Genomic DNA, 15,720 nt, shown 5'->3' on the forward strand with positions numbered 1-15,720 from the left:
GCCTTCGGGATCACAGCTGGCAAGCCACAATCAATACAATATGAAGTTAACATTGGTTAGAAACTTGAATAAATACACAATTGAGAATAGCTGAACTAGAATGACAGGCTTTTGCAGTTCATGCTTAAGCTCTCTGGATCGCATTCATTGCCATGGCTGTTACAACGCCTCTGCTCCCAATCTTTATATCCTTGGTACCATATCCCCACAGCCAGGCCATTTCCCACCCGCCATCAAGCTGTTGCTGTTCAAGTAAGACTCTCAGGTCTCTCTCGCTCTGCAAGCCTAGAGATTGCGCACCCAGCGCTCTAAGAGCTGCCCCAAGAGTATCATCATTACACCCCATGCGTTCACGAACGCATTCAACAAGCAAATCTCTCATGCGCTGATGTTGTGAGTCCCGCGAACGTCTGGCGCAGAGATCTGAGAGGTTGTACAAGAACCAGTCTGGGTTCTTATAATAACGGCTGCCATGCAGGTAAGCCCGAGTTTCAAGCATGCGACAGAGGAAGTCGTAGACTCTGGGGAGCTTTTCGGACCAGCCTTTGATAACGAAGAAGCGGAAAACGTTAGCGCATATAACCTGACAGAACCGCGGACGAGTCTTGTTGAGCCAACACTGTGAAGTAATAAGTACTGAGATGTGACTTGATATGTGGAACTTACGAGAGGTAAACCATCTGGACTCAAATGAGAAAGTATCTCATCTCTGGCCTGCAACTTCAAACTCATAGGAGTATCTTCCAAGACAGCCATAGCTAGCGAAGTGGTATCAGAGTCATTCGGATAGGCTGCATTCGAGATCGACAATGTTGGTGATTCGCTGTGGAAGTAGTTCCAAGTAGGCCCCTTGCTTTCCAGTACAACCAAGTCCCTGTAATCATCAGCCGGCGGCTCGGGAAGACAACCTGCACAGCTGTTAACATACCTGTCGCCTGTATTCTGGAGAATAATCAGCTGCGAGTAGTTATCCGGCTGCACCTCTCCAGTACTCAGCGTGCAGAACAAATTCTTCGCATTGCGTCGTAGGAACTCTTTTGCCCGCTTCAAAGGATCCCCGAAGAGGTTGTGCAACTGTCTGATAAGATCATCAGTGTTATTGAATACGATGCCCTTAAATCCCAAAGTCTGAGCAGCAACGACCCTATCGATCTTATCATCAACAAAAATAGAAGAGGATGCTGAAGACTTGATGATATTCAAGCATTTCATGTAAATAGTCGTGTCCGGCTTTCGCTCCTGAACAGCCGAAGACGCAATGAAGTAGTCGATGATACCCCAGCTTTCGATCTCACCGCTCAGGGCATCGAGCTCAGGTACTGGGATGTTGGACAAACAAACGACCGTCATGCTGGGGTATGCCTGTCTGAGATCCTTGATCGAGGAAATCAATTGCCTATTTATGATTAGGCCCTGTCTCATCTGTTCCAGCACTTCGGCCCAGGTTTCGAGATCGATGCTGAATTCCTTGCAGATTTTGGCGTAACATTCAGCTTCCGAGGTAAGACCTTTCTCGTAATCGTGCCAGTCAGGACAGTCGAGTGCGGACTTAATTAAACTTGCGGGGAGTTTAAAAGCGTTCTTTGTTGAATAAATAGCCAGCACACCGCCCAAGTCGAGGACAAGCGTGGTGTACTCCTGACGCGATGTGGTGAGCATGGCTGCAATTCTTTCTTGCATTTGGATGTTAGCAATAAGAAGAAAGGTTACTGAGACGGAGTTTTATAGCTTACTGTGGTTGGTGATTATTGCTACAATGGATGTTATGAAGTGAGTGAACAAGGGAACCTTTCGGTGTTATATAACTCGTATAGTTAGAGGCGATTGTAGGTGACCGTCAGATCTCCACAGCTTTTTGGATGCCAAGACTCCATTCTGTGTCAGTAGCTTTCTTAATAAGAGTCTTTGATTGGATAAGACTTTAATCATAGAAAGCCATAAGCCTGCTTATTTAAGACCTGGATACCCATTCATAGTAGAAGTGACGCAACTGTCTTGGGTTAGTGCTGGTCCGTTTCGGATTTGTAATTGTTCTAGGATCGATTACTGATATGAAAGCCTGTCGGATGAGGACATGAAAGGCAAAACGCTTTCAATGGCACACTAGCCAGAGACAATGGCTAAGGGGGGAACTTTCGTTAAAGCGGATCCGATTGTGCCGTGTCTCAGTATCGTGTCGTAGTGTAATGCGAGCAGCCACAATAAGATTCCGGCGATTGCCGTCGGCAAGACTACGACTAATCTCAATTTAGGTGTCTCTAGAAAGCTTGTCAACTGCAATACGTTTTCTTTGTTCCAATTGATACAATAAAGATAGCTCCGATTTTAACAAAAGTTCGGGGCATGGTCTTTGTAGATAATAAATATTAGTTCTTACTAATACTGTTAGCTCCTTATTAATACCATCCCTGATGTACCGTACAACGAACAAGCTGTCTTCAAGATTCCTCTGTGACGCTTTCAACTCGGATCCTTATTGAGATCTTCTTGTCCGCCGACATCTCGTGTGCTGCTGGCTCATTCGCTGGCATCTCCGACTCCTCTTTCATTGATCTATTGTTCCCTTCGGGTAACGTAAGAGTGGATCCCTCTAGCTCGAACGTCGGACGCGCAATGCAGTCGGAGTGTAACTGTGGCTTGTCCCCCTTTGGCTCTTCCTCGTTGGCCATAGGTCCTTGTTCTGCCTTTTTCATTCCTCTGCGCTTGTACCAGCGAAAGAGGAGAAATCCGAGTAGCAATAAGAGTACAGCAGATGGGACAACAGGACCGATGATCGCTGCAATATCTGGGCCGGATGCTACTCAGATATGAATTAGCTAGTATAGCCATTATGATTGGGTAGCTCACCATTTGGAGTTGACGATGATGTTGCCACGGGAGACGGAAAGTCTTGACATCATGTCAGCTGAGTGTAGTCGGCAGTCAAGCGAAATATACTTACACTTGAGTACCTCCGTGGCAGGCTGAGTGCCCAAAGTGTAAACTATAGGTCTAGACTTGTAGTCCAGAGCTGTCGTTACAATGCAAGCCTCACAGGGAGCTGGGGTAGTAAGTGTAACCCATATAGTGCCTGTTAATGTGAAGGAGGCGACAGAGGTAGACTGTTCTTCGCAGTAATTGAGAAACTGCTGGAATTGCGGCTCAACGTAATCTTGCTCAGTCTTTTGAGAATCTTCTGTGTTGTCTGCTATACATTGTCTACAAATGTCATAAAAATTCCGGAACGAGGAACCTTCTTTGCAAAGGCCTGGGTTTTTCCCAACAGATTGGGCGATTGTAAAAGCCTGATCTATGGAGAAGGCGGGATCAGTCAAGGTTCTTGAAAGGTGTACAGCACTTACTGCAGTCTTCGAAACAGATAGCAGGAGTCTCATCACGCTTCTTGAACAGATGACGAGAGCTGGCTCGAGCGAGTGATGCAAAACCTTGTGGACTTTTGGTCGAGCGCCCCACGGTTTGTAGCGAATCTGCCATGTTGAATTGAAAGTCTGATGATGGCTGAGACCAGGGAAGAAAGAGGGGTAAATACATTTTCGGGGAGTAGGTTTCCCTTGGTTTATCTGCGCCGCTATCATTTCCTTCCAATTCAGGCTGAGCTACCATCCTTCTTAGAGTCGAGAAGCCAGTGGAAGTATTAGTAGCGTTCTTGGCATTATGTTCCAGCCAATAAAGATAGGGCACATGTCAGATCAGACTGTCACTGTAGCCGTAATAGGCAGCTTACCTAGCGCTATAGTGTACGCGAGTATGGGACCTGGATACATGGCTATTAGCCTATCAATTCTACAGATATGCTTCGAGCAACTGGGGAAAACACATTCGTATCATCTTGCAACACCTCGATCCAGAGACTCAGAATCTCATATTCACTTTTTTAAACAACACCGCAAGAGTTGCTGCCCCGAGCCAGAGTCAACAGTACTGGGCTGCTGACAAGTACCTCGAGAGCGAATGGCTTTCTGGGACACATGATCCTCGCGGGTGAGGGCAGGGATTTGTTGGTTTCGAAGGGCTACCCGATTTGAACGTGTGGCGCACTCCGTCTGGATCTGCCATGCACGTTGATTCTTCCTTTAGACACACTTACTTTGTCGAATCATTACTAACAAGCCAGGCACCCGCCAGATTCCGCCGATGGCTCTGGCATGAACCCTCTTTGTTATGCGGCCGCTCTTGGACAGACTGACCTTGTCAGATTGCTCTTAAGTGAACAATATCGCGCTTATCCGTTACATGAGAGTCATAATGGTTTCACGCCTATTTGTTGGGCGGCTAGCAACGGTCACAAAGATGTTGTTCAGATCCTTCTCAGTGTGAATACTTCAAATCACAGTAATGGCTTTGCATATTCACTTGCTGGAAATGACGGTCATCTAGAGGTGGAGGGTCTTTTGAGGAATCATGTTGTCTCTATACAATTTTAGGTTTCCAGTAATTATAATTCTTCCTTGAAACTGGAGTTGTGTACATCCCACTTGTGCCGGCTGTTGTGATGACTCGTGTGGTTTTTATTTAACCTAGCAGTGGTGAGCCTTCCTATCCATGAGCCCTTTGTCGCTCCCGCTTCTTCATTGTATATATCTCCTTTGCAATTTGCTTTACTTGACATCCCATGTATTGCGCCATAGGCCACATAGCAGAATACTTTATGAGGGCCCCGATATTTTGACGCATGCTTTGACGGAGTTCATCATCATCCGGTGCCACAAAGGTCAACGACCATCTACTGAGATGAATTGTAGATGATAGTGTTACCATGTAAGAAAAGAAATGAGTATGCTTGAGGAGAGGGACGCGGTGCATGATCAACTTGCTGAGCTCCGTCGCAGACCGGATCGTTCGTTTCGTATGTGAGTTGAAGGCATCCTTGGACAGGGCAGGCGTGTTCGGTGCACAAGCCTGAATATTGTAAGTTGGAGACGGATCTAGTTGCGAGTGAGGCTGGTGCAGTAGAATAGTTATAGCGTGCCACGTCATGATAGCCTGAAACAGCATTTCATCTGACTCGCCCTTAGCATAAGCGTCGTATTTTGAAGGTGGTAAACGAAGCATCCAATTAGCGAGCAGCCTGTCGATATGTTCGATCTCTGTTGGCGTCCTTTGGAAGATACCCAAGAAGCAGGCACATTGAATTCGATAGGTATACGATGAGAACGGCCCCCTGTCGTACAGTCCGATGCTTTCCAGATTATTTGGTTGTTTCAGGGGAGGGATTTCCTAGATCTTATGAACATGGCGAAACCAGGGCCTCTATCGGATGACTTACTCCTGTGAGATACTCGTGCTCTTCACATGGTAGAGCGACATTCGAATGGACATCGTACAACGTAAAGATGTTCGCTTGATGCACACCAGACATAAGGGCGTCGACAACATAGAGCTCCCACCATGTCCTCCGCCAGCTCTCTTCAATTATCGGAGATGCTCGCCCGTTGTTGGCTGCAAATGCTTGGCTGTTCATCTCTATTTGGATGGACATGTCCCGGGCTTCTGCCATGAGCTTTCTAGACTTTTCAAGTCGATGGTTTCCGTCAAGTCCAATGGCAAGAAGCAACCTTGCCTGCACCAAAAAGCCGTCTTTGACAGTGTTACCATCTATTAGACGAAATGCCTCTCTGAACAGGCTGGGAGAGGTGTTTCGCTCGATAAATAGGGAACCAATCCACCGCATAGCAGCAAACAGAGGCTCCAAGGGAGTCTCCTGTGCCAAGACAATAAGAGGCTCCTTTGGGAGTATAAACGGATGGGCGGCGTAGAAGTTTCCATAAAATGACTCAAGGTAAGGATCTCTCTGAGGAAGTGCCCGGGGTATTTCGTAGTCAAAGCCCAGATGCGGTTCGCCGCCTATACCGCCAAACGGACTCTGGAAAGAATAGGCAGGAAAGCTGCTTGACGCGGTAGTTTGAGAGTACATGCCAATTGGGGGTGTTCCAATACCCGAGTGGTCGGGGATAACATGTGAGAACTCGGGGGGATCAAAAAAGGAGGGATATTCCGATGCGAACAAGGGGGGCCCAGAATCGATTGTTGTCGCCGCGCGCGTGGCAACTGGACCATGGTTCTCCGTTGCCTCAAGATGAGCAATGGATTGGGCAGCCATACTTTTACGACCATTGTATCCGCGACGGGAAGCGACATAGACGCAATGCTGAGTGGTAGCTCTGCAGCGGGAACAAGGACGTTGTCCATCGCATTTAAGATGCTTTCTACGCTAGAAGCAAGACTAAAATTAGCATCGAGCTCGTTAAGAGTAGTGTGGAGAAACTCACGCAAGCAACACACGCAGCCGGAATCGAAGGATACTGACGGCGGGGACCAATAGTCGCATAATGCCTTGTAGATGGTAACATAGCGATCGCATGTTTGTGAGGCCCAGCAGACGGTTCTGACCTCTGACCGGTGAGGATCACGAGCCCATTGTTTTCGCTCAAGGGCGCGTTGGGCCCATGAACAGCATTCCGCGCGTACATTTTGTAGTCGTCAACTTCTTCCGAATAGAAAAGATAACTTCTGGTCAGTATCAGAAAGAATGTAGGTATAACAATATAGTTTTGTATAAAAAAGCTATAAATATTTAAGGAATGATAGTATAGAAACGCGCGTAAGAAATAAAAATGCCACGGTGTATTTTAAAATTCAGCTGCCCAACTCCTTGCTTCTTATTTATCCAATTGGTATTAGCTAATGGTGGACACGGAACTTGCCGACACCTTCCAGAAATGATCTTGGCGCAGTGTCGAAAAGAGTTAGAACCGTGCGTCACTGTTACTGCAAGTGACAGGGTCTCTGTTTTTAGGTACTTGGCCTAGTGGTTTACTTCCACAAACGGAGTCCGATCAGATTACCCTAAACTCATAAGCCAGTTGGACTTCAGTTATGGTTTAAGGTTAACCCCTCCAGGGCAGGTCGAAGCGTAGACTCATCTCAGTTGAAGTCCACTGAACTCTAACTATCGCCATCACAGTCAAGCGCACAAAAGGCTGCTGTGACTTGCACAGTAGCCCTCCCTCCTTTCCTCCTACAACCACTCCCGTCCCAACGTGCTGGACTTGGGTCATATGGTAGTTACGAAACAAGAGCTAGAACATTATTTAGTATCTTACCAGAAAGTAGAGTTACAACCAGCCGCGGCAGAAGGCCTGCAAGTATGGCGGGAAACGAACGATCATGTGAGGAAAGTCTTTTGTAAGCCGATGATAGATATCACAGCAAAGAAATCTCATCTTATCATTTTTGTCAATACCACTTCGCGTTCCGAGATACCACTTCGCGTTCCGAGATACCACTTCGCGTTCCGAGATACCACTTCACGTTCCGAAATACCGCTTCACGTTCCGACCCACTGTTCAAGTGTACTCGACTTACCTTCAGTCGCTCTGTGTTGTGATCTTTTCATGTGTACAGTTTAGTAAACATCGTAATGATCCTTGTTCTTGAATGAGAAGCTTGATCAAGCCTGTCCTGAAATAAAGAGAAATGTGTTTTTGGGGTGCTATGTACAACGAGTGACCGTATGAAACCCCGATCACAGTATTCCGCCAATCATAGCGATATGATGAGGAAGGATACACCCCAGAACCATTTGGGATGACAATCTAGTTAGGAACTAAAATACATATTTATAGACTATTACAATAGAAAGAGACTTAGTACATGGCCCCTTACAAAGATCTACACAACTGACAAGGGTCCTGCTGCAAGAACGCTGCCCACCAAGCCAACTACCGGACAGGGAGGTGTCCACCATTGCCGATGAACTCAAGCTTTTTGTCTTTCTCACCCCACACAGAGAGCTAGTATGTGGTACCTCGCCGCTACGTCTAAGGATCGAACCTTCACAGGGTGTGATATGAGCGATAGAATATCAGGAAATCATTTGCATCTGTATTTGAGAAGAGATAGTTCACCCGTGTGATTTCCTGGAGCTTTCCTATGGTGATCTCCTCTCTGGCCAAAGTCCTCGCTCTGTCATTCCCTTCAACTATCAACACAGCTGTAAAGGTTGCTAGGACCCCTTCGTCAGGCCCCAACTCTACGCCGATAATAAGAGCATGGCTCCTCTGCTAGACTTCTAGCAAGTTAGGTAAAACTTTAAAAGCCTGTACTTCTTAACAAAACCAGATTCTACGAGAAAAGCATGCGGCGTTGCACTATCTGGCTAGTCGAGGCTATTCTGATGTTTCGGCCCGGCATTTCGGCCCGCGTGTCCAACTCACCACGTGGATTAAGCATGAATCTTGACGCCACAAGCAATCTGCCCGCAGTGAATGCCGAAAGAACCACCGGGGTTTGGGTTTGCATGAATCAGAACAAGATGTTACGCTACTAAGAGATCAACTACCATGTATTTCATGAGAGCTAGTGGTGATCGGCCTCGCGCGATTCTAGGACAGGCAGGTGGAAATATTTGTTTAGAGCTTTTGAACGTACATGGTAACTAAATTGTCCGATGAGCCCCTAAACAGGGACTACATGCGACGCTAGGTAGGACGATGGCGTCTAGATTCATGGAACGATTTACTAGAAACTGCCGGCTACTGTAATTGTCTTTCGTCCCCATCGCCTAATCTGCCGATGTTGCACTAGCCTGCGCAAGTTTCTAGAACGCCGCCTTATCCTTGGCATTCGTCCGAGTCAAATTCTACCCAATGATCATAGCTTCAACGAACTGACAATAATTAGAACACACGAAATCCTTGCCTTTTCTTCGTGAAACCAGTCCACATTAATAAGATACATAGAAATAATGCTTTCAATTACTCATTCAAGAACAGTAGGTTAGTATAACTGCACTGTATGAACGCCAAGGGTATCTTTAAACAGCAAGCCCAAGATAAGTCTTCTCTTCAAAGTATCATCAATTGCGACCTCCAGTAGGTCAAATCTCAGTAGGTCAGGTGTGCAAGTTGGAAACTGCACTGCATACGGCATGGATAATGTCTTCAAAGCACTCTAATTCTGGTGCCATATGCCGATTCTCTGAGACAAAAGGCTGGTTCTATAGGTTTTATTATTTGGATTCTACAGAACCATAACCACATTCCTCGAAATTGCCCTTGAAACCCTATGATATTCCTCGATTTGTGCAATTCCAATGACTACCAACTCTTCAATCACGTTCTCGTCCAAGCCCTTTATGTACAGACTAATGACACCTCCGCTTCGAGCGTCGTCAGCCGTCACTAGCAAAACGAGACCCTTAGTGTTTCTGACTTTCCATGAAGCTCTCCTACAAGCTAATGTATTTATACCCTGCCAGTACAATCGATCGAGGCCGCCTGGAACGACATGTTGACAGACAGTATTGTTGGTCTTGATCTTGAGCTTTCGATTGTCTCGAACTAGGTCGATTTCGATTCTGGGTGGTATGGAATGGAAGTCAATGCTGGCGACATGGCGTCCTCTGTTTGTAGAGTACACTTTGAAGTTGTGTCCCCAGACCCCACCAAACTTAGCACGGCGGTTGACGACATAAAGAGGGTGTTGTTCTCCCGCCACGTGAAGAGTGCGCTGTTCTTCGCTAGTTGAATCGTATTGGAGCGTTAAAATCGGCTCTTGAGAGATAATTCGTCCGTCTGGTCGTACGATAAACTTTTCATCAGGGTATGATTTCATCGCGTTGAAATGTTAGAGAATATCTGGGTATGAGTAAGTTGGCCATGCGGTATAGTCTGGGCAATCATTATGTAACTTATAGTAACCATAGATGTTAATAGTCAGAGCTCAGAGTACAATTTCAAGATACAAACGCTTGGGCTGAGACCCTTGACCCAAGAGGACGGTAACGATCTCCTTGACGGCATTATCAACATCAGGGTCCAGACTGGACACTTCAACTCCATTACTTCCTGGAGACAACTTCGTACAGGCCTCAAGGGTATCAAACGTTAATTGGTGTGGATTTTCCTCCAGCCGTTGATCAGTTCACTACATGTATATCCCACTAAATCTTTGGTGAGAGTGACTGCGGAAAGTACACGCGCCTCGGCGGAAGTGGACGTTTGTAATCCTTGTAACCTGTACATTCACATGATGTAAAGGATCCATATAATCTCGGGGATCCACATGCCATCGGGGATCCACATGCAGTCGGGATTCCCCGAGTTTCGAGGATCCACTGAACGTTAGGAAAATTAAACAGAACTAAATCGTGCTAGACCAGATACGAGATTGACTAAACTTAATATATCCTCCATCTCAAACTCCCAAGGTACACACCGCTATTATCACGTCTTCAAGGAAGTTGTAAGTGGCCAGGAAACGTCTGCTTTGAACTCTGGGCTGTCAGCAGAGTAGACTACCCTAGTACGAATCTGATGACAGTTTCACCCCCAGCTATGTGCACATCCCAGGAAGTTTGCTGGGGTAAATATTTACCCACTTTCCTGGGACGCCTCGAGACTCTTCCCCACCAGTAGTGCGGAGTCTCCGCCTGCTTGTTTCGCAAGGTCGCATAAGGCTGCTACTTGACTTTAGCAAGACACCTACGGATATGCATCCGTGAACCTTCTTTGCTGATTGAGAATGCCTTGTCATTTAGCTAAAATTTCCGCCTTTACGTGAACGTCCCAAGTCCACAGAGAGACCTTTTTACACCAATTAGATTATTCCAAGTGTGGGCTCTACAGAGTGTAGAATGAGACCCAGTCCATTCAATACCGGAGCATCAAATAGCGATCCCGGCGTGACCTGTATTAACACTGCTTTTTATCAATACCTAATCAACGCCCCCGACATCACTACGGTAGATGAGAAGGGTTCTACATATAAGAAACTCATTCTCTCATCGTATCGTGCGTTCGATATCACCCTGAACATTTCCTTCAATCTTTTCCTCGAAACCCCAAGGGTAGCAACCGTACAAAAGGGCGCCATGTCATATGAGCGAGACCACACCAAAAAGGTCCCTGCGACACTCTCCCCCCACGACAACCGAGGGGTCTTTGAAGGGGGCAGCTATAGCGTTACCCATCGTGATACCAATGCCGTGTTAAACATTGAGCTACAGCAAGGTATCACAGTTCGCTCTAGATCGGGTGCTATGATACATATGTCGGGGTCTGTAGCACTATCGGGAAAGAGTAAGTTTTCCTTTGGGAAGCTCTTTACAGGAGGCCAAATCTTCGAGTCAGAATATGATGGACCAGGTTCTATTGCCCTTGGTCCAACTCTCTTTGGTGATATTGTACCTCTGCACATCCATGGGCCTCAATGGATAATCGGAAAGGATGCCTTCCTTGCCTGTACCTCTGAGGTCACTAAGAAACGGGAGGTTCAAGGGCTAGGAAAGGCCATGTTTTCCGGTGAAGATCTGTTTGTGTATCGTATCGAGGGCCACGGTATTTTGTGGTTAACAAGCTTCGGCGCTGTCGATCGTTTGAATGTAAGTCACTAACTCTACTTTACGGAACCGACTACTCTCCATTATCATTTACTAACTTATAACTGATAGCTCCGATTAGGCGATGAACACATCGTTGACAATGGTCATCTTGTGGCATGGAACTGTGAATATTCTGTTGAGAAAGCGGGAGGTGGAACTATGACTGGTTTGAAGACTGGTGAAGGTCTTGTATGCCGCTTTAAGGGCCCTGGCTCTGTTTTTGTACAGACCCGAAACATGGCTGATTTTCAACTGTTTATCAGGGCAATTGCCGCTGGTACAGTCTAGACCCTCTGTGCTCACGGGACCCTCAATTTGACGCTTCGTCACTTCTTAGGATTAGATAGTAGACGGAGAATCACTACCTGACATGCAACGAGCTTTAGAGTAGCTATTCAGATGGTCTTTTGTGTCTTTTTTTCGACATTCCTAGCATTATAACTCCGATGCTTTTGCAAATGCCAAAAGTAATTTGCCTCTCATAGATGCCACCGAAGCTCGCGGTGAGAATTATGTCCTAACTTTAGCGTTTCAAGAGTGATGAAACACTCCGTCTGTTCTCACAAGGTCAATGCTTGCTTGGGTCTCGCGTTCGTAACTCTATCCTGGCAGCCGGATCTTGTCTGCTGTTAGATCTCAGTCCAAGCAACGTCAGCCCTGAGCCTAAGTGTGTTATTCTGTAACACCTAGAGACGCTGGGCACAGGAAAGCGCTGGATGCTGATCATGGTTGGTTCCGAGCAGACCATGGGCATCGCGGACCAATGACTGAAGCGACACAGCCCTATCACCTACTGTAACCGTGGCCTGACTAACCCGAGTTTGTTTTAGATGGCATTTTAGCACGGCGCTATCAGGTGTGTCAAATTAGAATCATACCTGTGTGGGTCAGGGTCTTACTCCAGTCTGGTACGGAGAACTCCGTTATCAGTGTGGACAGCTGCAAGGAATAATACGTAGCTTCCACAGGGGCATACAGGGGGCCTCCATTATGCAGCATTTTGGGTTTAAATGCACCGCAGTTCCCTTCAGTTTTGCGGAATTCAATTACCACTATAATAACCTGCATCAATTTTCAAGTATTAAAAGAAAACCCTACTATGGCTCCTCCCGCATGGCTCGAAAAGTTCATTGTGCGCGTTGACGCTACACCAGAGGACTCTCCAGAACCAGTTTTGAGTCTTCAGTACAGCACGGAAGCTGATCACGAACGAACCGTCAGTGTGGCTGGAGCACCGGCTCCTGCTTATGTCATTAAGCGTAAAACCAAGCTTGGTGGTGTTTATGGAGATGAATGCGAAGTATTCACCACCGCCGACGGTGGACGACAAGTGGCTTCCATTGACTTTCACACATTTCCGCCAAGAATCGAAATTGACCTCATTCAAGACGCCCGCAAAATCAAGATCAAAACCTACAAATCAAAACGGGAATACGAAGCTTCAAGTGGTCTTGGGCTCCTGTATTGGAAAGGCACAGGCATGGTCGCTTATGGAAAAGCCTCTTGGGAGCTTAGGAGCGATAGCGATCTTGTCTTACAAGTGAGCGTGGACGATACGCAGAACAACGGTATTATCAATCTGTTCAAAGACAAGCTCAACGATGGAGTAATCGAAGAACTCTTAGTCGTTGGAATGTCCCAGATTGAGGAGTACAAGAGAATGATTAGGCTCGGCAAAAGAAGTGCTGCTATGGTTGTGTTGTCATAAAGGTCTTAAGTATCACGACCTAGTACAGACAGCTTGGAGTCTAAGCTTAGATTGAGCTTTTAATTGGCCTAAGAAAAGTCAACATGACACTTATGGTTAGCTAGTGTTATCTTGGCGTTGGTGAAATATGGAGGAAACGGGCTTTGCCATCACACATTAACCTTAACCTTAACCTTAACCTTACTGTATTAATATTTATTTGACCCAAGCCTGAGTGGCAAGAGGAGATTTATCATTGCAACTGTACGAAAGGATGCATGTAACCAGTTCAGACGACGAATTGGAAGACCAAGCCGTCCACACTGCGAAAGCGTTCAGGGAATATGGGTATGTTTAACGTAAGTTGTACCGACAGCGTGCGTGGATGTTTTGCGAATGCTCTCGATTGAATCCGCCTATCGATTTAAATATCCACAGCAAACACGTTCTTCCACCTTCACTATCTCCCCATATCACCGTTTCAGTGAGGCAGTGAGGTCACGGCTGATTTCATATTCAGCCATTTGGTGGTACTGGCCTGAGCTTTGAGTAGTCTTTTACTGCTTAGTTGATGACAAGAGAAAAAAGGCTTTCAGTTGCGAACAAACCGTCCCAAATGAAATGACGCCATCTCAACGAGAAAATCACCAATAGCGGCAGAGCATAGCTTCAATTATCACCACTGAGCTCCATAGGGAGCTTCGAGCTGAAGGGGCTGTGCGTGGATGGCATTGCGGCATACTATTAGAGGCGTAGTTATTCTACCTAGACGGTCGATAACGGGACAGCATGACAATGCCTCCAGACCCTGTACCAAGCCGCATACTAACCAATCGTACGAGTGGACACCGGGGAAGGCGACTGACCCGCTGACGTGAGCTCTGCGGTCCGCTGACAGTGGCTGCTCGAGCTGAAATGCACAGGCGATTTCATCGGGACTTTGTACTTTGCAAATCTAGAAAAATCGGCAATGTTGGCAAAGCACCGAGTCAAGAGTGCAAAATGGGCCTCCGAGGATAAGAATAAGGAAGTATAAATAATGCCCCAGGAAACAAGTCATACAACTATTCTTCCTTCACTCCTCACCGTCCATCCTGCTTTTAAACAACCTCAATAATCATGAAGAGCCTGCTCTTTTCTATTTTGTGGCCTGCTGTAGCCAGCGCCGCTGCCTGCAAGCCAACGCCGTCCAAGTTGAAAACCGCTTGCAAGTTGGCTGCCGTTGACAATGTGGATATGAGTGTTGGCTTCGATTACAATAGGGACTGTGCCCCAAGCACCGGAACTCTCAATGGCTTCATGATCTTTGTTGACTTTTCGGATGCAAAACCTGCTGAAGGCGAAACACCTCAAGCGCTCTACGACGCCGTGGTCCCCCAATCAACCGAATGGTATAAGCAGGCCTCTCACGGGGCTCTGTCTCTCAATATCACGGCTGATACGTCCAACTTTTACCGCATGCCCACATCCGCTGCATCCTATGGCTGGGAAAGAGGTCTGACATGGGCAGAACATCAAGAATACATTCAGGATGCTCTTGACGCCTATACAGCTAAAGGCACTCGGCCCCCACCTCCTGAAACGGATGTTCTCTATGTTGTTCCCGTGAAGAGCGTCGGTGACAGAGGGATCTCTCGATCTATCACCTTTGCGACACGAGCCAATACCAGACAGGGTGAATATGTCGCCAGGAAGACTGTGACTCTTGGCACCGACGCATTTACGACTTGGGGACCGAAAAGCTGGATTGCATTGGCTCACGAAACCGGACACACCATGTGCTTGGCCGACCTCTACCCATTCGAGAATCTTGGCTTAGGTTACTACGTCGGTGGCTGGAGTGCAATGGGGGACGTATCTGGCGTTGGCCCTGATTTCTTCGCCTGGGATAAGTGGCGGATGGGCTGGATTGATGACAAGTCTGTCGACTGTGTTTCGGGGCGAGGGACTACCCAGCACACCCTTACCCCACTGGAGCTGAAGGATTCTGGCAATGACATCAAAGCCGTTATCGTCGCCGTCAACACAACCTCAGCACTTGTCGCAGAGGCCCGTATACCCGAGGGGCTTGACTCAGGCGTATGCGCCCCCGGCGTCTTGCTCTATACGGTTGACACATCGGTCAAGACAGGTTATGGTCCTATCCGTGTTCTAGATGCAACCCCAAATTCACGTGGCTGCGGTACTGATACTGTCTACGACAAGAACGATGGAACGCTGTCCCTCGCCCCGGGTGGAGTGAGCTCGTACAACGTCCCTGGCTGGGGAGTCAAGGTTACTGTCGTAAAGCAGACGAACACGAGCTATACTATTGAAGTTGATGCACAGTTTTAGGGGTCAGGGTTTATATTAGACGGGCTTTCAGAGAGTGATAGGGTAGAGAACTTGGAAAGAGATAGCTAATAGATTAGGTCAGGATTGTAAGAACAGTTCTGTCCAGAATTTCATGCCAGGAACCATAATGTAGACAGACATCAAATGCCGCCCTTATATGACTCTCTATTTTACGCTTGTCCGCATCGTGGCTTAGGGGCCATTGGAATATTTATGTCATTCGCTCTAATCTTCAAAACTGTTAGGCCCCGTGGTGTTGGCTCCCCTAAGATGTGAACGAGGTTTACTGGCTTGAGTCATATAACTAATATCATTC

General features: G+C 47.0%; 6 protein-coding genes across 6 annotated transcripts; 3 read left to right on the forward strand and 3 right to left on the reverse strand.

The window, feature by feature from the left end:
• Positions 1-124: 124 nt before the first annotated feature.
• On the reverse strand, positions 125-1,659 carry B0J16DRAFT_310434 (HAD-like domain-containing protein; the record flags this gene model as incomplete). The annotated part of the gene is made up of 3 exons (XM_046124963.1): positions 125-619; positions 667-791; positions 906-1,659. 3 exons carry the CDS (start codon positions 1,657-1,659, stop codon positions 125-127), a joined length of 1,374 nt encoding a protein of 457 aa, XP_045979221.1.
• A 779-nt stretch (positions 1,660-2,438) lies between these two features.
• Positions 2,439-3,474, reverse strand: B0J16DRAFT_388714 (uncharacterized protein; the record flags this gene model as incomplete). The annotated part of the gene is made up of 4 exons (XM_046131767.1): positions 2,439-2,797; positions 2,848-2,889; positions 2,942-3,289; positions 3,342-3,474. 4 exons carry the CDS (start codon positions 3,472-3,474, stop codon positions 2,439-2,441), a joined length of 882 nt encoding a protein of 293 aa, XP_045979222.1.
• Positions 3,475-4,408: 934 nt separating this feature from the next.
• B0J16DRAFT_349310 (uncharacterized protein) lies at positions 4,409-6,615 on the reverse strand. Its single transcript, XM_046128883.1, has 3 exons — positions 6,270-6,615; positions 5,267-6,211; positions 4,409-5,217 (listed from the first exon to the last, which is right to left on the reverse strand). Exons 1-3 carry the CDS (start codon positions 6,468-6,470, stop codon positions 4,537-4,539), a joined length of 1,827 nt encoding a protein of 608 aa, XP_045979223.1. The 5' UTR covers positions 6,471-6,615; the 3' UTR covers positions 4,409-4,536.
• A 4,258-nt stretch (positions 6,616-10,873) lies between these two features.
• B0J16DRAFT_404697 (tryptophan RNA-binding attenuator protein-like domain-containing protein) lies at positions 10,874-11,753 on the forward strand (the record flags this gene model as incomplete). The annotated part of the gene is made up of 2 exons (XM_046132820.1): positions 10,874-11,383; positions 11,453-11,753. The coding sequence occupies 2 exons, from the start codon at positions 10,874-10,876 to the stop codon at positions 11,669-11,671; spliced, it is 729 nt and encodes a 242-aa protein (XP_045979224.1). The 3' UTR covers positions 11,672-11,753.
• A 685-nt stretch (positions 11,754-12,438) lies between these two features.
• B0J16DRAFT_349312 (uncharacterized protein) lies at positions 12,439-13,407 on the forward strand. Its single transcript, XM_046128884.1, has one exon. It carries the CDS (start codon positions 12,483-12,485, stop codon positions 13,089-13,091), a length of 609 nt encoding a protein of 202 aa, XP_045979225.1. The 5' UTR covers positions 12,439-12,482; the 3' UTR covers positions 13,092-13,407.
• Positions 13,408-14,102: 695 nt separating this feature from the next.
• On the forward strand, positions 14,103-15,465 carry B0J16DRAFT_404701 (uncharacterized protein). Its single transcript, XM_046132821.1, has one exon. The coding sequence runs from the start codon at positions 14,190-14,192 to the stop codon at positions 15,402-15,404; it is 1,215 nt and encodes a 404-aa protein (XP_045979226.1). The 5' UTR covers positions 14,103-14,189; the 3' UTR covers positions 15,405-15,465.
• The last annotated feature ends 255 nt before the right edge of the window (positions 15,466-15,720 follow it).

The sequence above is a fragment of the Fusarium flagelliforme genome (genome assembly GCF_020744385.1).
Source record: "Fusarium flagelliforme strain FIESC 12 MPI-CAGE-AA-0113 chromosome Unknown B0J16scaffold_7, whole genome shotgun sequence".
Classification (NCBI taxonomy): domain Eukaryota; kingdom Fungi; phylum Ascomycota; class Sordariomycetes; order Hypocreales; family Nectriaceae; genus Fusarium; species Fusarium flagelliforme.

What these genes read in the sequence shown, in the direction of transcription:
- B0J16DRAFT_404701 (XM_046132821.1), top strand. Translation starts at nt 14,190, where the DNA reads ATGAAGAGCCTGCTCTTTTCTATTTTGTGGCCTGCTGTAGCCAGCGCC.
- B0J16DRAFT_349312 (XM_046128884.1), top strand. Translation starts at nt 12,483, where the DNA reads ATGGCTCCTCCCGCATGGCTCGAAAAGTTCATTGTGCGCGTTGACGCT.
- B0J16DRAFT_349310 (XM_046128883.1), bottom strand. Translation starts at nt 6,470, where the DNA reads ATGTACGCGCGGAATGCTGTTCATGGGCCCAACGCGCCCTTGAGCGAA. An exon ending in CGGCTGCGTGTGTTGCTTGC is followed by an intron (nt 6,212 to 6,269) that starts GTGAGTTTCTCC and finishes TCTTGCTTCTAG; the next exon opens with CGTAGAAAGCATCTTAAATG. An exon ending in AGCACGAGTATCTCACAGGA is followed by an intron (nt 5,218 to 5,266) that starts GTAAGTCATCCG and finishes CATAAGATCTAG; the next exon opens with GAAATCCCTCCCCTGAAACA.